The sequence below is a fragment of the Mytilus trossulus genome, chromosome 9 (genome assembly GCF_036588685.1).
Source record: "Mytilus trossulus isolate FHL-02 chromosome 9, PNRI_Mtr1.1.1.hap1, whole genome shotgun sequence".
NCBI classification, from domain to species: Eukaryota; Metazoa; Mollusca; class Bivalvia; order Mytilida; family Mytilidae; genus Mytilus; species Mytilus trossulus.
In genome coordinates, this window is record NC_086381.1 from 27,869,959 (window position 1) to 27,893,602 (window position 23,644).

The 23,644-nt window shown below is 35.9% G+C and overlaps 12 protein-coding genes across 12 annotated transcripts; 9 read left to right on the plus strand and 3 right to left on the minus strand.

Annotated features, from left to right (window-relative positions):
• Positions 1-1,891: 1,891 nt before the first annotated feature.
• LOC134684481 (histone H2B-like) lies at positions 1,892-2,266 on the minus strand. The gene has a single exon (XM_063543766.1). The coding sequence runs from the start codon at positions 2,264-2,266 to the stop codon at positions 1,892-1,894; it is 375 nt and encodes a 124-aa protein (XP_063399836.1).
• A 283-nt stretch (positions 2,267-2,549) lies between these two features.
• On the plus strand, positions 2,550-2,927 carry LOC134684482 (histone H2A). The gene has a single exon (XM_063543767.1). The coding sequence runs from the start codon at positions 2,550-2,552 to the stop codon at positions 2,925-2,927; it is 378 nt and encodes a 125-aa protein (XP_063399837.1).
• Positions 2,928-4,347: 1,420 nt separating this feature from the next.
• LOC134684483 (histone H3) lies at positions 4,348-4,758 on the plus strand. Its single transcript, XM_063543768.1, has one exon. It carries the CDS (start codon positions 4,348-4,350, stop codon positions 4,756-4,758), a length of 411 nt encoding a protein of 136 aa, XP_063399838.1.
• Positions 4,759-6,438: 1,680 nt separating this feature from the next.
• LOC134684484 (histone H4) lies at positions 6,439-6,750 on the plus strand. The gene has a single exon (XM_063543770.1). It carries the CDS (start codon positions 6,439-6,441, stop codon positions 6,748-6,750), a length of 312 nt encoding a protein of 103 aa, XP_063399840.1.
• Positions 6,751-7,504: 754 nt separating this feature from the next.
• Positions 7,505-7,879, minus strand: LOC134684485 (histone H2B-like). Its single transcript, XM_063543771.1, has one exon. The coding sequence runs from the start codon at positions 7,877-7,879 to the stop codon at positions 7,505-7,507; it is 375 nt and encodes a 124-aa protein (XP_063399841.1).
• Positions 7,880-8,162: 283 nt separating this feature from the next.
• On the plus strand, positions 8,163-8,540 carry LOC134684486 (histone H2A). Its single transcript, XM_063543772.1, has one exon. It carries the CDS (start codon positions 8,163-8,165, stop codon positions 8,538-8,540), a length of 378 nt encoding a protein of 125 aa, XP_063399842.1.
• A 1,420-nt stretch (positions 8,541-9,960) lies between these two features.
• LOC134684487 (histone H3) lies at positions 9,961-10,371 on the plus strand. Its single transcript, XM_063543773.1, has one exon. It carries the CDS (start codon positions 9,961-9,963, stop codon positions 10,369-10,371), a length of 411 nt encoding a protein of 136 aa, XP_063399843.1.
• A 1,680-nt stretch (positions 10,372-12,051) lies between these two features.
• On the plus strand, positions 12,052-17,972 carry LOC134684488 (uncharacterized). Its single transcript, XM_063543774.1, has 4 exons — positions 12,052-12,358; positions 13,779-14,110; positions 15,495-15,972; positions 17,653-17,972. Exons 1-4 carry the CDS (start codon positions 12,052-12,054, stop codon positions 17,970-17,972), a joined length of 1,437 nt encoding a protein of 478 aa, XP_063399844.1.
• Positions 17,973-18,726: 754 nt separating this feature from the next.
• On the minus strand, positions 18,727-19,101 carry LOC134684489 (histone H2B-like). Its single transcript, XM_063543775.1, has one exon. It carries the CDS (start codon positions 19,099-19,101, stop codon positions 18,727-18,729), a length of 375 nt encoding a protein of 124 aa, XP_063399845.1.
• Positions 19,102-19,384: 283 nt separating this feature from the next.
• LOC134684490 (histone H2A) lies at positions 19,385-19,762 on the plus strand. The gene has a single exon (XM_063543776.1). It carries the CDS (start codon positions 19,385-19,387, stop codon positions 19,760-19,762), a length of 378 nt encoding a protein of 125 aa, XP_063399846.1.
• A 1,420-nt stretch (positions 19,763-21,182) lies between these two features.
• On the plus strand, positions 21,183-21,593 carry LOC134684491 (histone H3). The gene has a single exon (XM_063543778.1). It carries the CDS (start codon positions 21,183-21,185, stop codon positions 21,591-21,593), a length of 411 nt encoding a protein of 136 aa, XP_063399848.1.
• A 1,680-nt stretch (positions 21,594-23,273) lies between these two features.
• On the plus strand, positions 23,274-23,585 carry LOC134684492 (histone H4). The gene has a single exon (XM_063543779.1). The coding sequence runs from the start codon at positions 23,274-23,276 to the stop codon at positions 23,583-23,585; it is 312 nt and encodes a 103-aa protein (XP_063399849.1).
• Positions 23,586-23,644: the final 59 nt, after the last annotated feature.

The following is a 23,644-nucleotide window of genomic DNA, read 5'->3' on the forward strand; positions in this document are numbered from 1 at the left end:
CAAGGCGCAATAATTCATTCATTCAATGATGTACCAATTGTGGTATTTAAAAAGTGAGGCTGCACTGTGTACATTTCAAAACCTATGACTACATGTATAAAGTAGCTGCTAAATTTAGAAAGATTCCTAATTAGTTGTTAAAAGATGAGCATTGATTGTATACATGTAATAATAACATGTTTGAAATGTGAATTTCCCGGGACATCTTTATTGAAACTGGTAAAGGTGATTTTGAGAAAAATTATCATGCACACCTGTTTTTATTTACAAGTCTATCTGTCCATGCTTAAATAACTGACTGGTATGCTGTAGATTAGTTTTGCTTTTACTCTCTTAAGTCTGCAGAGCTGCAGTGGACTATCTCTGAAACTGTATCTTTTGAACAAGAAAAATACTGTATAAAAAGATTTTCTTTAAACTAATTGTTTTTATATTGCAATTGCACATTGTTAACTCCTGCTTATGTATGCAGTGTGATATGTTCTTGTATTTTAAGTAAAAGGAAATAAATCTCTTTCACATTGGAAAATATAAGAAGTATTAATTGATGATGGAGATCATTAGTTATTTGGTCCATCTCTTATAATCTTTGTATTTTTATTTGTATACAGTTTGAAATATTTTATTTTCACATATTTTCAGAGAAGTGGATTGAAAGTGTACAGAATTCCTACAGAGTTACCTCCCCGATTTAGACGAAAACAACCAATCAGGTCCAACCTATCAAAATTCAGTGGTATTTCTTTTAGGGCCGCGTTCATCAGATATATAGCATAATTTGGATATAGTTGTCATTCGTTTTATCGAACTTCAAAAAGCAAACAACATGTCAGGAAGAGGTAAAGGAGGAAAAGGTCTAGTAAAGGAGGCGCCAAACGTCACAGGAAGGTGTTGCGTGATAATATCCAAGGTATCACCAAACCAGCAATCCGTCGTTTAGCAAGACGAGGTGGTGTCAAACGTATCTCTGGTCTTATCTACGAAGAAACACGTGGTGTCTTGAAAGTCTTTTTGGAAAATGTCATCCGTGATGCTGTCACATACACTGAGCATGCAAAGAGGAAAACTGTCACCGCCATGGATGTTGTCTACGCCCTGAAACGTCAAGGCCGTACCCTTTACGGATTCGGAGGTTAAACAGCCAGCTGAAAAATACAAATACAACGGCCCTTTTCAGGGCCACCAACATTTTTCAAAAAGAATCTGCATTTGTTGTACTTAAAAAGAAAACCATAGCTTTCTCCTGTCCAACTTTCTTTACTTTCCTTTTTCTTTTATTCGTTTATTTTTTTTAATTTCTTTTCACTATTTTTATTTAAGCCTATTAAAAAAAGACCAGCAAGGCTTTGGATACAATATGATTCCTGATTTTTGAATGTAAATAACATTTTTATTCTTTATTTCATATGTATTCTTTTATGTAAAAGATATATTGCTGATTTTTCCTCCATTGTCAAACTCTAGTTATATTGTTTTTATATCCTAAAACAATCCCCCTCCCCCTTTTTTCTCTCTGTCGACGTATGTGTGAATTTAATCTGTTCGTGATATTTTTTTATATAATGTTTCAATACATATTCAAGTATAGTTCGATTCTAGACCCCCTCCCCCCCAAAAAAAGAGGGAAGAAATGTATAACCCGTGAAAAGGTTAAATTCTGGTGTATGTATATTTTTTCAAATCGGCTAATAAAATGAAGAATAAAGAAGAGAAAAGAAGAAAGAAAGAAAGAAAGACAAAAAGACAGAATTCAGATATAAATAAATTTGTCATTTTGGGGTGGGACACAGCTTCATTTAGAAGTTTGTTATGTACAACAATAATAAGACTCTTTTTGAAAAATATTGGTGGCCCTGAAAAGGGCCGTTTGTGAAGTTAAACTTCTCGTTGTTTACTTGCTGCTGGTGTACTTTGTGACGGCTTTGGTACCTTCACTGACAGCGTGCTTGGCCAATTCACCGGGTAGGAGCAGACGAACTGCAGTCTGGATCTCCCGAGATGTGATGGTAGATCTCTTGTTGTAGTGAGCGAGACGGGAAGCTTCTGCAGCGATTCTCTCAAAGATATCGTTGACAAAACTGTTCATGATAGACATAGCCTTTGAGGATACTCCAGTGTCTGGGTGCACCTGTCTCAAGACTTTGTAGATGTAGATGGCATAGGATTCTCTCCTCTTCCTCCTCCTTTTCTTGTCACCGCCGGGTCTGGCAGTCTTTGCCTTTGTTACGGCCTTTTTGGCTCCTTTGGTTCCAACTTTTGGTGGCATTTTTGACAGATGTATACTCTCTGAAATGTAATCAGTGAATGATGGCCGTAAATAAAAATTTCTATTTATACTCGGCAAAACGGATTGAAAGTTTTTACTTAACGCGAACTTCGGAGAGAGCACCTTCTAACATTCAACCTAACTACCTGGAAGAAGCGATGATTTGATTGGTTTAGAACTGAAACATCTTTCAATCCGTTTTGCGGGTATAAATAGTAAAATACCACCTAACGGGGTAATCATTGTTTATACTTGTTCAAGTCAAACAACGTATTAAATCAAAATGTCAGGACGAGGAAAAGGAGGAAAAGCAAAAGCAAAGGCAAAGTCTAGGTCATCCCGTGCCGGACTTCAGTTCCCAGTAGGTCGTATCCACAGACTTTTGAGGAAAGGAAACTACGCCGAGAGAGTTGGTGCCGGAGCACCAGTCTACCTTGCCGCTGTCTTGGAATACTTAGCAGCTGAGGTTTTGGAGTTGGCAGGAAATGCTGCCCGTGACAACAAGAAGAGCAGAATCATCCCCCGTCATCTCCAGTTGGCCATCAGAAACGACGAAGAATTGAACAAACTTCTCTCTGGTGTAACCATTGCACAAGGTGGTGTTTTACCAAACATCCAGGCTGTACTTCTGCCAAAGAAGACACAGAAAGCTGCCAAGTAAAGTCAACACTACAGAAACTTCACTTACAACGGCCCTTTTCAGGGCCACCAACATTTTTCAAAAAGAATCTGACTTTGTTGTGCAATCTCAAACATAGCTCACTCCCTCCATTTCTCTTGTCTTTATCTCTTTATTTTTCCTTTTCTTTATAAACAGCATACAGATGTCTACTTTCTTATTATATATATAACAATATTTGATGTGGAAAAAAAATGAAGAACAGTACGAGTTTCTTTTTTTCCCCTATAAAAGTCCAAGAAAATAAACAACTATATATAAACGTAGATTCGATGAAAATGCGCAAGCACGAGAGGAAGAAAAACTCATAGTTGTTAGTGGTCAATATTGCATATATTTTTGGTGTAAATTTAGTTGCAGTCCTATATATTATACTATATAAGCACACACATTACAATCTATGACCTTATTTTTATATAATATATATTCGTTCGTTCGTTCGTTCGTTCGTTCGTTCGTTCGTTCGTTCGTTCGTTCGTTCGTTGTCTGTCTAACTGTGATCTATGTGAATTCTTTTCTTCCTCTTCTGCTGTCACATTCTCTTAGATATATAATATATATTTTGTATTCCTATACAAAGTACTTATGCGTATGTTTATAGTTGTGTAGATTATTTTTTAGCTCAAATCCTTTGTATTTGCAAAATTCGTATATAAACAATAAAGAATACTTCAACAATGTGCAAGTTTCCCAGTATGCGTGCAGTATACTATATAGAGAATATCATGGCTTTACATGATACAGAGACTAGAGAATACAGACACTGTATAGCTAGAGAGAACACAAAGACTATAGAGAGGATAAAAAGTGTTCTCTTTGTTTTAAGACACTGAGACGAGTGACAATTGTGTACTATAGTAAGCATGTCTATACGAGAAACTGGCTACACACACTAAGAAAACGGCTGCATTTCTATACCACTGGCTATTGATGAAAATGGATGGATGATGTTTTTTTTTCTCTTTTTCTTCTTCTATTTTGCTCTTTAATTTACATTTCCTGTCAATTATTAATTTCGTGTCAGACTGTTGATTAAACAATTATTTATTATTTGAATAAAGATTATTATTAAGTTCTGCATTACTCTTGATTATTATTTTTTTTGGTCTTATGTCAAATTTTCGCTGACACTATCAGAATAGAAACAAATTGTGCCAATTGTTAGCTTGGGGTGAACAATCTTTAGCTTCAGTCCAAAAAGGGATCGAAAGCTGTGAAAGTAACTTCCAGATCAGTCCAATCATAATACAGAGATTTCAACCAATCAACGTGAGTTTTATTACCCCGAAAGGCCAATCAGTGTCGTGTTTGCAAACATTGCGGCTAGCACAAATACACTAACATTCGAAGTTTCAAAGTATTCTGTCGTGTAATCGTAGATTTTCACAGAGAACATATCGCAATGGCTCGTACAAAGCAGACCGCCCGTAAATCCACTGGAGGAAAAGCTCCAAGAAAACAACTTGCCACCAAGGCCGCCCGTAAGAGCGCACCTGCCACTGGTGGAGTAAAGAAGCCACATAGATACAGGCCAGGAACAGTCGCTCTTCGTGAGATCAGAAGATACCAGAAAAGTACTGAACTCCTCATCAGGAAACTCCCCTTCCAGAGATTAGTTCGTGAAATTGCTCAAGACTTCAAGACTGATCTACGTTTCCAGAGCTCTGCCGTTATGGCCCTCCAGGAAGCCAGTGAAGCTTACCTCGTTGGTCTTTTCGAGGACACCAACTTGTGTGCAATCCACGCCAAGAGAGTCACCATCATGCCCAAAGACATCCAGTTGGCTCGCAGAATCCGTGGAGAACGTGCTTAAACTGACCTTTACTCTATACAATAACGGCCCTTTTAAGGGCCACCAATATTTTCCAAAAAGAGTCTGAATATGTTGTACATCAAAATCAAAAATAGCTGAAACCCCCTCTCCACATCTTTCTTTATTTTTCTTTCTCTCCACATCTCTCTTTATTCTTCTTTCTTATTATCTTTTTTTTTTGCACTTAAGATTAGACAAGTCAGGTTACTGTATTGATAGGAGAAAAATATAGAGAAACTTATTTCAAAACATGCAAAGAAAATAAATAAAAGGATAAATAGAGAGAGAGACATACATATTTTTTATTTATCTAATTCTTCCAAATCCTTCGGGAAAAAACAAGAATGTTATACATTTTCTGGTATACCCTCCTGAAAAAATTAACATACATGTATACATTTAAATAAAAAAAAAAAGGTAAGAAAAAACATACTCCAAGAACAATACAATCCATCTTCTAATTACAGAATTATTAAAATGTATTTCTTTCTAATTTCTGTGGTTATATTTTTCTCTAAATTGCATTTTTCTCGGTCTTATTTTCTCACTTATTTTTTAGATGCTTTTTGTATGTAATTTTTACTCATATTGTGTATTCTACTGTGACAACATGAGAAGATTCAATTATTTTATATTTCTGAAATATATTTTCGGTACGGGTCCAAGTAGTCCACCTTAAATTCTCATTGAAAACTTTGTCTCCATCAATTGTGTGTTACAGAAAGAACTTTTTCTTGAATACCTTTATTTTGTGCTTAAAATGCATCTATTTTGGGTGCTCTATGTGCCTTATAAATGATGTGAACATGTGTGCGGATGAATCTTTTTTTCCCATTGGTGGAGAAAAATAGACAAGGCGCAATAATTCATTCATTCAATGATGTACCAATTGTGGTATTTAAAAAGTGAGGCTGCACTGTGTACATTTCAAAAACCTATGACTACATGTATAAAGTAGCTGCTAAATTTAGAAAGATTCCTAATTAGTTGTTAAAAGATGAGCATTGATTGTATACATGTAATAATAACATGTTTGAAATGTGAATTTCCCGGGACATCTTTATTGAAACTGGTAAAGGTGATTTTGAGAAAAATTATCATGCACACCTGTTTTTATTTACAAGTCTATCTGTCCATGCTTAAATAACTGACTGGTATGCTGTAGATTAGTTTTGCTTTTACTCTCTTAAGTCTGCAGAGCTGCAGTGGACTATCTCTGAAACTGTATCTTTTGAACAAGAAAAATACTGTATAAAAAGATTTTCTTTAAACTAATTGTTTTTATATTGCAATTGCACATTGTTAACTCCTGCTTATGTATGCAGTGTGATATGTTCTTGTATTTTAAGTAAAAGGAAATAAATCTCTTTCACATTGGAAAATATAAGAAGTATTAATTGATGATGGAGATCATTAGTTATTTGGTCCATCTCTTATAATCTTTGTATTTTTATTTGTATACAGTTTGAAATATTTTATTTTCACATATTTTCAGAGAAGTGGATTGAAAGTGTACAGAATTCCTACAGAGTTACCTCCCCGATTTAGACGAAAACAACCAATCAGGTCCAACCTATCAAAAATTCAGTGGTATTTCTTTTAGGGCCGCGTTCATCAGATATATAGCATAATTTGGATATAGTTGTCATTCGTTTTATCGAACTTCAAAAAGCAAACAACATGTCAGGAAGAGGTAAAGGAGGAAAAGGTCTAGGTAAAGGAGGCGCCAAACGTCACAGGAAGGTGTTGCGTGATAATATCCAAGGTATCACCAAACCAGCAATCCGTCGTTTAGCAAGACGAGGTGGTGTCAAACGTATCTCTGGTCTTATCTACGAAGAAACACGTGGTGTCTTGAAAGTCTTTTTGGAAAATGTCATCCGTGATGCTGTCACATACACTGAGCATGCAAAGAGGAAAACTGTCACCGCCATGGATGTTGTCTACGCCCTGAAACGTCAAGGCCGTACCCTTTACGGATTCGGAGGTTAAACAGCCAGCTGAAAAATACAAATACAACGGCCCTTTTCAGGGCCACCAACATTTTTCAAAAAGAATCTGCATTTGTTGTACTTAAAAAGAAAACCATAGCTTTCTCCTGTCCAACTTTCTTTACTTTCCTTTTTCTTTTATTCGTTTATTTTTTTTAATTTCTTTTCACTATTTTTATTTAAGCCTATTAAAAAAAGACCAGCAAGGCTTTGGATACAATATGATTCCTGATTTTTGAATGTAAATAACATTTTTATTCTTTATTTCATATGTATTCTTTTATGTAAAAGATATATTGCTGATTTTTCCTCCATTGTCAAACTCTAGTTATATTGTTTTTATATCCTAAAACAATCCCCCTCCCCCTTTTTTCTCTCTGTCGACGTATGTGTGAATTTAATCTGTTCGTGATATTTTTTTATATAATGTTTCAATACATATTCAAGTATAGTTCGATTCTAGACCCCCTCCCCCCCAAAAAAAGAGGGAAGAAATGTATAACCCGTGAAAAGGTTAAATTCTGGTGTATGTATATTTTTTCAAATCGGCTAATAAAATGAAGAATAAAGAAGAGAAAAGAAGAAAGAAAGAAAGAAAGACAAAAAGACAGAATTCAGATATAAATAAATTTGTCATTTTGGGGTGGGACACAGCTTCATTTAGAAGTTTGTTATGTACAACAATAATAAGACTCTTTTTGAAAAATATTGGTGGCCCTGAAAAGGGCCGTTTGTGAAGTTAAACTTCTCGTTGTTTACTTGCTGCTGGTGTACTTTGTGACGGCTTTGGTACCTTCACTGACAGCGTGCTTGGCCAATTCACCGGGTAGGAGCAGACGAACTGCAGTCTGGATCTCCCGAGATGTGATGGTAGATCTCTTGTTGTAGTGAGCGAGACGGGAAGCTTCTGCAGCGATTCTCTCAAAGATATCGTTGACAAAACTGTTCATGATAGACATAGCCTTTGAGGATACTCCAGTGTCTGGGTGCACCTGTCTCAAGACTTTGTAGATGTAGATGGCATAGGATTCTCTCCTCTTCCTCCTCCTTTTCTTGTCACCGCCGGGTCTGGCAGTCTTTGCCTTTGTTACGGCCTTTTTGGCTCCTTTGGTTCCAACTTTTGGTGGCATTTTTGACAGATGTATACTCTCTGAAATGTAATCAGTGAATGATGGCCGTAAATAAAAATTTCTATTTATACTCGGCAAAACGGATTGAAAGTTTTTACTTAACGCGAACTTCGGAGAGAGCACCTTCTAACATTCAACCTAACTACCTGGAAGAAGCGATGATTTGATTGGTTTAGAACTGAAACATCTTTCAATCCGTTTTGCGGGTATAAATAGTAAAATACCACCTAACGGGGTAATCATTGTTTATACTTGTTCAAGTCAAACAACGTATTAAATCAAAATGTCAGGACGAGGAAAAGGAGGAAAAGCAAAAGCAAAGGCAAAGTCTAGGTCATCCCGTGCCGGACTTCAGTTCCCAGTAGGTCGTATCCACAGACTTTTGAGGAAAGGAAACTACGCCGAGAGAGTTGGTGCCGGAGCACCAGTCTACCTTGCCGCTGTCTTGGAATACTTAGCAGCTGAGGTTTTGGAGTTGGCAGGAAATGCTGCCCGTGACAACAAGAAGAGCAGAATCATCCCCCGTCATCTCCAGTTGGCCATCAGAAACGACGAAGAATTGAACAAACTTCTCTCTGGTGTAACCATTGCACAAGGTGGTGTTTTACCAAACATCCAGGCTGTACTTCTGCCAAAGAAGACACAGAAAGCTGCCAAGTAAAGTCAACACTACAGAAACTTCACTTACAACGGCCCTTTTCAGGGCCACCAACATTTTTCAAAAAGAATCTGACTTTGTTGTGCAATCTCAAACATAGCTCACTCCCTCCATTTCTCTTGTCTTTATCTCTTTATTTTTCCTTTTCTTTATAAACAGCATACAGATGTCTACTTTCTTATTATATATATAACAATATTTGATGTGGAAAAAAAATGAAGAACAGTACGAGTTTCTTTTTTTCCCCTATAAAAGTCCAAGAAAATAAACAACTATATATAAACGTAGATTCGATGAAAATGCGCAAGCACGAGAGGAAGAAAAACTCATAGTTGTTAGTGGTCAATATTGCATATATTTTTGGTGTAAATTTAGTTGCAGTCCTATATATTATACTATATAAGCACACACATTACAATCTATGACCTTATTTTTATATAATATATATTCGTTCGTTCGTTCGTTCGTTCGTTCGTTCGTTCGTTCGTTCGTTCGTTCGTTCGTTGTCTGTCTAACTGTGATCTATGTGAATTCTTTTCTTCCTCTTCTGCTGTCACATTCTCTTAGATATATAATATATATTTTGTATTCCTATACAAAGTACTTATGCGTATGTTTATAGTTGTGTAGATTATTTTTTAGCTCAAATCCTTTGTATTTGCAAAATTCGTATATAAACAATAAAGAATACTTCAACAATGTGCAAGTTTCCCAGTATGCGTGCAGTATACTATATAGAGAATATCATGGCTTTACATGATACAGAGACTAGAGAATACAGACACTGTATAGCTAGAGAGAACACAAAGACTATAGAGAGGATAAAAAGTGTTCTCTTTGTTTTAAGACACTGAGACGAGTGACAATTGTGTACTATAGTAAGCATGTCTATACGAGAAACTGGCTACACACACTAAGAAAACGGCTGCATTTCTATACCACTGGCTATTGATGAAAATGGATGGATGATGTTTTTTTTTCTCTTTTTCTTCTTCTATTTTGCTCTTTAATTTACATTTCCTGTCAATTATTAATTTCGTGTCAGACTGTTGATTAAACAATTATTTATTATTTGAATAAAGATTATTATTAAGTTCTGCATTACTCTTGATTATTATTTTTTTTGGTCTTATGTCAAATTTTCGCTGACACTATCAGAATAGAAACAAATTGTGCCAATTGTTAGCTTGGGGTGAACAATCTTTAGCTTCAGTCCAAAAAGGGATCGAAAGCTGTGAAAGTAACTTCCAGATCAGTCCAATCATAATACAGAGATTTCAACCAATCAACGTGAGTTTTATTACCCCGAAAGGCCAATCAGTGTCGTGTTTGCAAACATTGCGGCTAGCACAAATACACTAACATTCGAAGTTTCAAAGTATTCTGTCGTGTAATCGTAGATTTTCACAGAGAACATATCGCAATGGCTCGTACAAAGCAGACCGCCCGTAAATCCACTGGAGGAAAAGCTCCAAGAAAACAACTTGCCACCAAGGCCGCCCGTAAGAGCGCACCTGCCACTGGTGGAGTAAAGAAGCCACATAGATACAGGCCAGGAACAGTCGCTCTTCGTGAGATCAGAAGATACCAGAAAAGTACTGAACTCCTCATCAGGAAACTCCCCTTCCAGAGATTAGTTCGTGAAATTGCTCAAGACTTCAAGACTGATCTACGTTTCCAGAGCTCTGCCGTTATGGCCCTCCAGGAAGCCAGTGAAGCTTACCTCGTTGGTCTTTTCGAGGACACCAACTTGTGTGCAATCCACGCCAAGAGAGTCACCATCATGCCCAAAGACATCCAGTTGGCTCGCAGAATCCGTGGAGAACGTGCTTAAACTGACCTTTACTCTATACAATAACGGCCCTTTTAAGGGCCACCAATATTTTCCAAAAAGAGTCTGAATATGTTGTACATCAAAATCAAAAATAGCTGAAACCCCCTCTCCACATCTTTCTTTATTTTTCTTTCTCTCCACATCTCTCTTTATTCTTCTTTCTTATTATCTTTTTTTTTTGCACTTAAGATTAGACAAGTCAGGTTACTGTATTGATAGGAGAAAAATATAGAGAAACTTATTTCAAAACATGCAAAGAAAATAAATAAAAGGATAAATAGAGAGAGAGACATACATATTTTTTATTTATCTAATTCTTCCAAATCCTTCGGGAAAAAACAAGAATGTTATACATTTTCTGGTATACCCTCCTGAAAAAATTAACATACATGTATACATTTAAATAAAAAAAAAAAGGTAAGAAAAAACATACTCCAAGAACAATACAATCCATCTTCTAATTACAGAATTATTAAAATGTATTTCTTTCTAATTTCTGTGGTTATATTTTTCTCTAAATTGCATTTTTCTCGGTCTTATTTTCTCACTTATTTTTTAGATGCTTTTTGTATGTAATTTTTACTCATATTGTGTATTCTACTGTGACAACATGAGAAGATTCAATTATTTTATATTTCTGAAATATATTTTCGGTACGGGTCCAAGTAGTCCACCTTAAATTCTCATTGAAAACTTTGTCTCCATCAATTGTGTGTTACAGAAAGAACTTTTTCTTGAATACCTTTATTTTGTGCTTAAAATGCATCTATTTTGGGTGCTCTATGTGCCTTATAAATGATGTGAACATGTGTGCGGATGAATCTTTTTTTCCCATTGGTGGAGAAAAATAGACAAGGCGCAATAATTCATTCATTCAATGATGTACCAATTGTGGTATTTAAAAAGTGAGGCTGCACTGTGTACATTTCAAAAACCTATGACTACATGTATAAAGTAGCTGCTAAATTTAGAAAGATTCCTAATTAGTTGTTAAAAGATGAGCATTGATTGTATACATGTAATAATAACATGTTTGAAATGTGAATTTCCCGGGACATCTTTATTGAAACTGGTAAAGGTGATTTTGAGAAAAATTATCATGCACACCTGTTTTTATTTACAAGTCTATCTGTCCATGCTTAAATAACTGACTGGTATGCTGTAGATTAGTTTTGCTTTTACTCTCTTAAGTCTGCAGAGCTGCAGTGGACTATCTCTGAAACTGTATCTTTTGAACAAGAAAAATACTGTATAAAAAGATTTTCTTTAAACTAATTGTTTTTATATTGCAATTGCACATTGTTAACTCCTGCTTATGTATGCAGTGTGATATGTTCTTGTATTTTAAGTAAAAGGAAATAAATCTCTTTCACATTGGAAAATATAAGAAGTATTAATTGATGATGGAGATCATTAGTTATTTGGTCCATCTCTTATAATCTTTGTATTTTTATTTGTATACAGTTTGAAATATTTTATTTTCACATATTTTCAGAGAAGTGGATTGAAAGTGTACAGAATTCCTACAGAGTTACCTCCCCGATTTAGACGAAAACAACCAATCAGGTCCAACCTATCAAAAATTCAGTGGTATTTCTTTTAGGGCCGCGTTCATCAGATATATAGCATAATTTGGATATAGTTGTCATTCGTTTTATCGAACTTCAAAAAGCAAACAACATGTCAGGAAGAGGTAAAGGAGGAAAAGGTCTAGGTAAAGGAGGCGCCAAACGTCACAGGAAGGTGTTGCGTGATAATATCCAAGGTATCACCAAACCAGCAATCCGTCGTTTAGCAAGACGAGGTGGTGTCAAACGTATCTCTGGTCTTATCTACGAAGAAACACGTGGTGTCTTGAAAGTCTTTTTGGAAAATGTCATCCGTGATGCTGTCACATACACTGAGCATGCAAAGAGGAAAACTGTCACCGCCATGGATGTTGTCTACGCCCTGAAACGTCAAGGCCGTACCCTTTACGGATTCGGAGGTTAAACAGCCAGCTGAAAAATACAAATACAACGGCCCTTTTCAGGGCCACCAACATTTTTCAAAAAGAATCTGCATTTGTTGTACTTAAAAAGAAAACCATAGCTTTCTCCTGTCCAACTTTCTTTACTTTCCTTTTTCTTTTATTCGTTTATTTTTTTTAATTTCTTTTCACTATTTTTATTTAAGCCTATTAAAAAAAGACCAGCAAGGCTTTGGATACAATATGATTCCTGATTTTTGAATGTAAATAACATTTTTATTCTTTATTTCATATGTATTCTTTTATGTAAAAGATATATTGCTGATTTTTCCTCCATTGTCAAACTCTAGTTATATTGTTTTTATATCCTAAAACAATCCCCCTCCCCCTTTTTTCTCTCTGTCGACGTATGTGTGAATTTAATCTGTTCGTGATATTTTTTTATATAATGTTTCAATACATATTCAAGTATAGTTCGATTCTAGACCCCCTCCCCCCCAAAAAAAGAGGGAAGAAATGTATAACCCGTGAAAAGGTTAAATTCTGGTGTATGTATATTTTTTCAAATCGGCTAATAAAATGAAGAATAAAGAAGAGAAAAGAAGAAAGAAAGAAAGACAAAAAGACAGAATTCAGATATAAATAAATTTGTCATTTTGGGGTGGGACACAGCTTCATTTAGAAGTTTGTTATGTACAACAATAATAAGACTCTTTTTGAAAAATATTGGTGGCCCTGAAAAGGGCCGTTTGTGAAGTTAAACTTCTCGTTGTTTACTTGCTGCTGGTGTACTTTGTGACGGCTTTGGTACCTTCACTGACAGCGTGCTTGGCCAATTCACCGGGTAGGAGCAGACGAACTGCAGTCTGGATCTCCCGAGATGTGATGGTAGATCTCTTGTTGTAGTGAGCGAGACGGGAAGCTTCTGCAGCGATTCTCTCAAAGATATCGTTGACAAAACTGTTCATGATAGACATAGCCTTTGAGGATACTCCAGTGTCTGGGTGCACCTGTCTCAAGACTTTGTAGATGTAGATGGCATAGGATTCTCTCCTCTTCCTCCTCCTTTTCTTGTCACCGCCGGGTCTGGCAGTCTTTGCCTTTGTTACGGCCTTTTTGGCTCCTTTGGTTCCAACTTTTGGTGGCATTTTTGACAGATGTATACTCTCTGAAATGTAATCAGTGAATGATGGCCGTAAATAAAAATTTCTATTTATACTCGGCAAAACGGATTGAAAGTTTTTACTTAACGCGAACTTCGGAGAGAGCACCTTCTAACATTCAACCTAACTACCTGGAAGAAGCGATGATTTGATTGGTTTAGAACTGAAACATCTTTCAATCCGTTTTGCGGGTATAAATAGTAAAATACCACCTAACGGGGTAATCATTGTTTATACTTGTTCAAGTCAAACAACGTATTAAATCAAAATGTCAGGACGAGGAAAAGGAGGAAAAGCAAAAGCAAAGGCAAAGTCTAGGTCATCCCGTGCCGGACTTCAGTTCCCAGTAGGTCGTATCCACAGACTTTTGAGGAAAGGAAACTACGCCGAGAGAGTTGGTGCCGGAGCACCAGTCTACCTTGCCGCTGTCTTGGAATACTTAGCAGCTGAGGTTTTGGAGTTGGCAGGAAATGCTGCCCGTGACAACAAGAAGAGCAGAATCATCCCCCGTCATCTCCAGTTGGCCATCAGAAACGACGAAGAATTGAACAAACTTCTCTCTGGTGTAACCATTGCACAAGGTGGTGTTTTACCAAACATCCAGGCTGTACTTCTGCCAAAGAAGACACAGAAAGCTGCCAAGTAAAGTCAACACTACAGAAACTTCACTTACAACGGCCCTTTTCAGGGCCACCAACATTTTTCAAAAAGAATCTGACTTTGTTGTGCAATCTCAAACATAGCTCACTCCCTCCATTTCTCTTGTCTTTATCTCTTTATTTTTCCTTTTCTTTATAAACAGCATACAGATGTCTACTTTCTTATTATATATATAACAATATTTGATGTGGAAAAAAAATGAAGAACAGTACGAGTTTCTTTTTTTCCCCTATAAAAGTCCAAGAAAATAAACAACTATATATAAACGTAGATTCGATGAAAATGCGCAAGCACGAGAGGAAGAAAAACTCATAGTTGTTAGTGGTCAATATTGCATATATTTTTGGTGTAAATTTAGTTGCAGTCCTATATATTATACTATATAAGCACACACATTACAATCTATGACCTTATTTTTATATAATATATATTCGTTCGTTCGTTCGTTCGTTCGTTCGTTCGTTCGTTCGTTCGTTCGTTCGTTCGTTGTCTGTCTAACTGTGATCTATGTGAATTCTTTTCTTCCTCTTCTGCTGTCACATTCTCTTAGATATATAATATATATTTTGTATTCCTATACAAAGTACTTATGCGTATGTTTATAGTTGTGTAGATTATTTTTTAGCTCAAATCCTTTGTATTTGCAAAATTCGTATATAAACAATAAAGAATACTTCAACAATGTGCAAGTTTCCCAGTATGCGTGCAGTATACTATATAGAGAATATCATGGCTTTACATGATACAGAGACTAGAGAATACAGACACTGTATAGCTAGAGAGAACACAAAGACTATAGAGAGGATAAAAAGTGTTCTCTTTGTTTTAAGACACTGAGACGAGTGACAATTGTGTACTATAGTAAGCATGTCTATACGAGAAACTGGCTACACACACTAAGAAAACGGCTGCATTTCTATACCACTGGCTATTGATGAAAATGGATGGATGATGTTTTTTTTTCTCTTTTTCTTCTTCTATTTTGCTCTTTAATTTACATTTCCTGTCAATTATTAATTTCGTGTCAGACTGTTGATTAAACAATTATTTATTATTTGAATAAAGATTATTATTAAGTTCTGCATTACTCTTGATTATTATTTTTTTTGGTCTTATGTCAAATTTTCGCTGACACTATCAGAATAGAAACAAATTGTGCCAATTGTTAGCTTGGGGTGAACAATCTTTAGCTTCAGTCCAAAAAGGGATCGAAAGCTGTGAAAGTAACTTCCAGATCAGTCCAATCATAATACAGAGATTTCAACCAATCAACGTGAGTTTTATTACCCCGAAAGGCCAATCAGTGTCGTGTTTGCAAACATTGCGGCTAGCACAAATACACTAACATTCGAAGTTTCAAAGTATTCTGTCGTGTAATCGTAGATTTTCACAGAGAACATATCGCAATGGCTCGTACAAAGCAGACCGCCCGTAAATCCACTGGAGGAAAAGCTCCAAGAAAACAACTTGCCACCAAGGCCGCCCGTAAGAGCGCACCTGCCACTGGTGGAGTAAAGAAGCCACATAGATACAGGCCAGGAACAGTCGCTCTTCGTGAGATCAGAAGATACCAGAAAAGTACTGAACTCCTCATCAGGAAACTCCCCTTCCAGAGATTAGTTCGTGAAATTGCTCAAGACTTCAAGACTGATCTACGTTTCCAGAGCTCTGCCGTTATGGCCCTCCAGGAAGCCAGTGAAGCTTACCTCGTTGGTCTTTTCGAGGACACCAACTTGTGTGCAATCCACGCCAAGAGAGTCACCATCATGCCCAAAGACATCCAGTTGGCTCGCAGAATCCGTGGAGAACGTGCTTAAACTGACCTTTACTCTATACAATAACGGCCCTTTTAAGGGCCACCAATATTTTCCAAAAAGAGTCTGAATATGTTGTACATCAAAATCAAAAATAGCTGAAACCCCCTCTCCACATCTTTCTTTATTTTTCTTTCTCTCCACATCTCTCTTTATTCTTCTTTCTTATTATCTTTTTTTTTTGCACTTAAGATTAGACAAGTCAGGTTACTGTATTGATAGGAGAAAAATATAGAGAAACTTATTTCAAAACATGCAAAGAAAATAAATAAAAGGATAAATAGAGAGAGAGACATACATATTTTTTATTTATCTAATTCTTCCAAATCCTTCGGGAAAAAACAAGAATGTTATACATTTTCTGGTATACCCTCCTGAAAAAATTAACATACATGTATACATTTAAATAAAAAAAAAAAGGTAAGAAAAAACATACTCCAAGAACAATACAATCCATCTTCTAATTACAGAATTATTAAAATGTATTTCTTTCTAATTTCTGTGGTTATATTTTTCTCTAAATTGCATTTTTCTCGGTCTTATTTTCTCACTTATTTTTTAGATGCTTTTTGTATGTAATTTTTACTCATATTGTGTATTCTACTGTGACAACATGAGAAGATTCAATTATTTTATATTTCTGAAATATATTTTCGGTACGGGTCCAAGTAGTCCACCTTAAATTCTCATTGAAAACTTTGTCTCCATCAATTGTGTGTTACAGAAAGAACTTTTTCTTGAATACCTTTATTTTGTGCTTAAAATGCATCTATTTTGGGTGCTCTATGTGCCTTATAAATGATGTGAACATGTGTGCGGATGAATCTTTTTTTCCCATTGGTGGAGAAAAATAGACAAGGCGCAATAATTCATTCATTCAATGATGTACCAATTGTGGTATTTAAAAAGTGAGGCTGCACTGTGTACATTTCAAAAACCTATGACTACATGTATAAAGTAGCTGCTAAATTTAGAAAGATTCCTAATTAGTTGTTAAAAGATGAGCATTGATTGTATACATGTAATAATAACATGTTTGAAATGTGAATTTCCCGGGACATCTTTATTGAAACTGGTAAAGGTGATTTTGAGAAAAATTATCATGCACACCTGTTTTTATTTACAAGTCTATCTGTCCATGCTTAAATAACTGACTGGTATGCTGTAGATTAGTTTTGCTTTTACTCTCTTAAGTCTGCAGAGCTGCAGTGGACTATCTCTGAAACTGTATCTTTTGAACAAGAAAAATACTGTATAAAAAGATTTTCTTTAAACTAATTGTTTTTATATTGCAATTGCACATTGTTAACTCCTGCTTATGTATGCAGTGTGATATGTTCTTGTATTTTAAGTAAAAGGAAATAAATCTCTTTCACATTGGAAAATATAAGAAGTATTAATTGATGATGGAGATCATTAGTTATTTGGTCCATCTCTTATAATCTTTGTATTTTTATTTGTATACAGTTTGAAATATTTTATTTTCACATATTTTCAGAGAAGTGGATTGAAAGTGTACAGAATTCCTACAGAGTTACCTCCCCGATTTAGACGAAAACAACCAATCAGGTCCAACCTATCAAAAATTCAGTGGTATTTCTTTTAGGGCCGCGTTCATCAGATATATAGCATAATTTGGATATAGTTGTCATTCGTTTTATCGAACTTCAAAAAGCAAACAACATGTCAGGAAGAGGTAAAGGAGGAAAAGGTCTAGGTAAAGGAGGCGCCAAACGTCACAGGAAGGTGTTGCGTGATAATATCCAAGGTATCACCAAACCAGCAATCCGTCGTTTAGCAAGACGAGGTGGTGTCAAACGTATCTCTGGTCTTATCTACGAAGAAACACGTGGTGTCTTGAAAGTCTTTTTGGAAAATGTCATCCGTGATGCTGTCACATACACTGAGCATGCAAAGAGGAAAACTGTCACCGCCATGGATGTTGTCTACGCCCTGAAACGTCAAGGCCGTACCCTTTACGGATTCGGAGGTTAAACAGCCAGCTGAAAAATACAAATACAACGGCCCTTTTCAGGGCCACCAACATTTTTCAAAAAGAATCTGCATTTGTTGTACTTAAAAAGAAAACCATAGCTTTCTCCTGTCCAACTTTCTTTACTTTCCTTTTTCTTTTATTCGTTTATTTTTTTTAATTTCTTTTCACTATTTTTATTTAAGCCTATTAAAAAAAGACCAGCAAGGCTTTGGATACAATATGATTCCTGATTTTTGAATGTAAATAACATTTTTATTCTTTATTTCATATGTATTCTTTTATGTAAAAGATATATTGCTGATTTTTCCTCCATTGTCAAACTCTAGTTATATTGTTTTTATATCCTAAAACAATCCCCCTCCCCCTTTTTTCTCTCTGTCGACGTATGTGTGAATTTAATCTGTTCGTGATATTTTTTTATATAATGTTTCAATACATATTCAAGTATAGTTCGATTCTAGACCCCCTCCCCCCCAAAAAAAGAGGGAAGAAATGTATAACCCGTGAAAAGGTTAAATTCTGGTGTATGTATATTTTTTCAAATCGGCTAATAAAATGAAGAATAAAGAAGAGAAAAGAAGAAAGAAAGAAAGAAAGACAAAAAGACAGAATTCAGATATAAATAAATTTGTCATTTTGGGGTGGGACACAGCTTCATTTAGAAGTTTGTTATGTACAACAATAATAAGACTCTTTTTGAAAAATATTGGTGGCCCTGAAAAGGGCCGTTTGTGAAGTTAAACTTCTCGTTGTTTACTTGCTGCTGGTGTACTTTGTGACGGCTTTGGTACCTTCACTGACAGCGTGCTTGGCCAATTCACCGGGTAGGAGCAGACGAACTGCAGTCTGGATCTCCCGAGATGTGATGGTAGATCTCTTGTTGTAGTGAGCGAGACGGGAAGCTTCTGCAGCGATTCTCTCAAAGATATCGTTGACAAAACTGTTCATGATAGACATAGCCTTTGAGGATACTCCAGTGTCTGGGTGCACCTGTCTCAAGACTTTGTAGATGTAGATGGCATAGGATTCTCTCCTCTTCCTCCTCCTTTTCTTGTCACCGCCGGGTCTGGCAGTCTTTGCCTTTGTTACGGCCTTTTTGGCTCCTTTGGTTCCAACTTTTGGTGGCATTTTTGACAGATGTATACTCTCTGAAATGTAATCAGTGAATGATGGCCGTAAATAAAAATTTCTATTTATACTCGGCAAAACGGATTGAAAGTTTTTACTTAACGCGAACTTCGGAGAGAGCACCTTCTAACATTCAACCTAACTACCTGGAAGAAGCGATGATTTGATTGGTTTAGAACTGAAACATCTTTCAATCCGTTTTGCGGGTATAAATAGTAAAATACCACCTAACGGGGTAATCATTGTTTATACTTGTTCAAGTCAAACAACGTATTAAATCAAAATGTCAGGACGAGGAAAAGGAGGAAAAGCAAAAGCAAAGGCAAAGTCTAGGTCATCCCGTGCCGGACTTCAGTTCCCAGTAGGTCGTATCCACAGACTTTTGAGGAAAGGAAACTACGCCGAGAGAGTTGGTGCCGGAGCACCAGTCTACCTTGCCGCTGTCTTGGAATACTTAGCAGCTGAGGTTTTGGAGTTGGCAGGAAATGCTGCCCGTGACAACAAGAAGAGCAGAATCATCCCCCGTCATCTCCAGTTGGCCATCAGAAACGACGAAGAATTGAACAAACTTCTCTCTGGTGTAACCATTGCACAAGGTGGTGTTTTACCAAACATCCAGGCTGTACTTCTGCCAAAGAAGACACAGAAAGCTGCCAAGTAAAGTCAACACTACAGAAACTTCACTTACAACGGCCCTTTTCAGGGCCACCAACATTTTTCAAAAAGAATCTGACTTTGTTGTGCAATCTCAAACATAGCTCACTCCCTCCATTTCTCTTGTCTTTATCTCTTTATTTTTCCTTTTCTTTATAAACAGCATACAGATGTCTACTTTCTTATTATATATATAACAATATTTGATGTGGAAAAAAAATGAAGAACAGTACGAGTTTCTTTTTTTCCCCTATAAAAGTCCAAGAAAATAAACAACTATATATAAACGTAGATTCGATGAAAATGCGCAAGCACGAGAGGAAGAAAAACTCATAGTTGTTAGTGGTCAATATTGCATATATTTTTGGTGTAAATTTAGTTGCAGTCCTATATATTATACTATATAAGCACACACATTACAATCTATGACCTTATTTTTATATAATATATATTCGTTCGTTCGTTCGTTCGTTCGTTCGTTCGTTCGTTCGTTCGTTCGTTCGTTCGTTGTCTGTCTAACTGTGATCTATGTGAATTCTTTTCTTCCTCTTCTGCTGTCACATTCTCTTAGATATATAATATATATTTTGTATTCCTATACAAAGTACTTATGCGTATGTTTATAGTTGTGTAGATTATTTTTTAGCTCAAATCCTTTGTATTTGCAAAATTCGTATATAAACAATAAAGAATACTTCAACAATGTGCAAGTTTCCCAGTATGCGTGCAGTATACTATATAGAGAATATCATGGCTTTACATGATACAGAGACTAGAGAATACAGACACTGTATAGCTAGAGAGAACACAAAGACTATAGAGAGGATAAAAAGTGTTCTCTTTGTTTTAAGACACTGAGACGAGTGACAATTGTGTACTATAGTAAGCATGTCTATACGAGAAACTGGCTACACACACTAAGAAAACGGCTGCATTTCTATACCACTGGCTATTGATGAAAATGGATGGATGATGTTTTTTTTTCTCTTTTTCTTCTTCTATTTTGCTCTTTAATTTACATTTCCTGTCAATTATTAATTTCGTGTCAGACTGTTGATTAAACAATTATTTATTATTTGAATAAAGATTATTATTAAGTTCTGCATTACTCTTGATTATTATTTTTTTTGGTCTTATGTCAAATTTTCGCTGACACTATCAGAATAGAAACAAATTGTGCCAATTGTTAGCTTGGGGTGAACAATCTTTAGCTTCAGTCCAAAAAGGGATCGAAAGCTGTGAAAGTAACTTCCAGATCAGTCCAATCATAATACAGAGATTTCAACCAATCAACGTGAGTTTTATTACCCCGAAAGGCCAATCAGTGTCGTGTTTGCAAACATTGCGGCTAGCACAAATACACTAACATTCGAAGTTTCAAAGTATTCTGTCGTGTAATCGTAGATTTTCACAGAGAACATATCGCAATGGCTCGTACAAAGCAGACCGCCCGTAAATCCACTGGAGGAAAAGCTCCAAGAAAACAACTTGCCACCAAGGCCGCCCGTAAGAGCGCACCTGCCACTGGTGGAGTAAAGAAGCCACATAGATACAGGCCAGGAACAGTCGCTCTTCGTGAGATCAGAAGATACCAGAAAAGTACTGAACTCCTCATCAGGAAACTCCCCTTCCAGAGATTAGTTCGTGAAATTGCTCAAGACTTCAAGACTGATCTACGTTTCCAGAGCTCTGCCGTTATGGCCCTCCAGGAAGCCAGTGAAGCTTACCTCGTTGGTCTTTTCGAGGACACCAACTTGTGTGCAATCCACGCCAAGAGAGTCACCATCATGCCCAAAGACATCCAGTTGGCTCGCAGAATCCGTGGAGAACGTGCTTAAACTGACCTTTACTCTATACAATAACGGCCCTTTTAAGGGCCACCAATATTTTCCAAAAAGAGTCTGAATATGTTGTACATCAAAATCAAAAATAGCTGAAACCCCCTCTCCACATCTTTCTTTATTTTTCTTTCTCTCCACATCTCTCTTTATTCTTCTTTCTTATTATCTTTTTTTTTTGCACTTAAGATTAGACAAGTCAGGTTACTGTATTGATAGGAGAAAAATATAGAGAAACTTATTTCAAAACATGCAAAGAAAATAAATAAAAGGATAAATAGAGAGAGAGACATACATATTTTTTATTTATCTAATTCTTCCAAATCCTTCGGGAAAAAACAAGAATGTTATACATTTTCTGGTATACCCTCCTGAAAAAATTAACATACATGTATACATTTAAATAAAAAAAAAAAGGTAAGAAAAAACATACTCCAAGAACAATACAATCCATCTTCTAATTACAGAATTATTAAAATGTATTTCTTTCTAATTTCTGTGGTTATATTTTTCTCTAAATTGCATTTTTCTCGGTCTTATTTTCTCACTTATTTTTTAGATGCTTTTTGTATGTAATTTTTACTCATATTGTGTATTCTACTGTGACAACATGAGAAGATTCAATTATTTTATATTTCTGAAATATATTTTCGGTACGGGTCCAAGTAGTCCACCTTAAATTCTCATTGAAAACTTTGTCTCCATCAATTGTGTGTTACAGAAAGAACTTTTTCTTGAATACCTTTATTTTGTGCTTAAAATGCATCTATTTTGGGTGCTCTATGTGCCTTATAAATGATGTGAACATGTGTGCGGATGAATCTTTTTTTCCCATTGGTGGAGAAAAATAGACAAGGCGCAATAATTCATTCATTCAATGATGTACCAATTGTGGTATTTAAAAAGTGAGGCTGCACTGTGTACATTTCAAAAACCTATGACTACATGTATAAAGTAGCTGCTAAATTTAGAAAGATTCCTAATTAGTTGTTAAAAGATGAGCATTGATTGTATACATGTAATAATAACATGTTTGAAATGTGAATTTCCCGGGACATCTTTATTGAAACTGGTAAAGGTGATTTTGAGAAAAATTATCATGCACACCTGTTTTTATTTACAAGTCTATCTGTCCATGCTTAAATAACTGACTGGTATGCTGTAGATTAGTTTTGCTTTTACTCTCTTAAGTCTGCAGAGCTGCAGTGGACTATCTCTGAAACTGTATCTTTTGAACAAGAAAAATACTGTATAAAAAGATTTTCTTTAAACTAATTGTTTTTATATTGCAATTGCACATTGTTAACTCCTGCTTATGTATGCAGTGTGATATGTTCTTGTATTTTAAGTAAAAGGAAATAAATCTCTTTCACATTGGAAAATATAAGAAGTATTAATTGATGATGGAGATCATTAGTTATTTGGTCCATCTCTTATAATCTTTGTATTTTTATTTGTATACAGTTTGAAATATTTTATTTTCACATATTTTCAGAGAAGTGGATTGAAAGTGTACAGAATTCCTACAGAGTTACCTCCCCGATTTAGACGAAAACAACCAATCAGGTCCAACCTATCAAAAATTCAGTGGTATTTCTTTTAGGGCCGCGTTCATCAGATATATAGCATAATTTGGATATAGTTGTCATTCGTTTTATCGAACTTCAAAAAGCAAACAACATGTCAGGAAGAGGTAAAGGAGGAAAAGGTCTAGGTAAAGGAGGCGCCAAACGTCACAGGAAGGTGTTGCGTGATAATATCCAAGGTATCACCAAACCAGCAATCCGTCGTTTAGCAAGACGAGGTGGTGTCAAACGTATCTCTGGTCTTATCTACGAAGAAACACGTGGTGTCTTGAAAGTCTTTTTGGAAAATGTCATCCGTGATGCTGTCACATACACTGAGCATGCAAAGAGGAAAACTGTCACCGCCATGGATGTTGTCTACGCCCTGAAACGTCAAGGCCGTACCCTTTACGGATTCGGAGGTTAAACAGCCAGCTGAAAAATACAAATACAACGGCCCTTTTCAGGGCCACCAACATTTTTCAA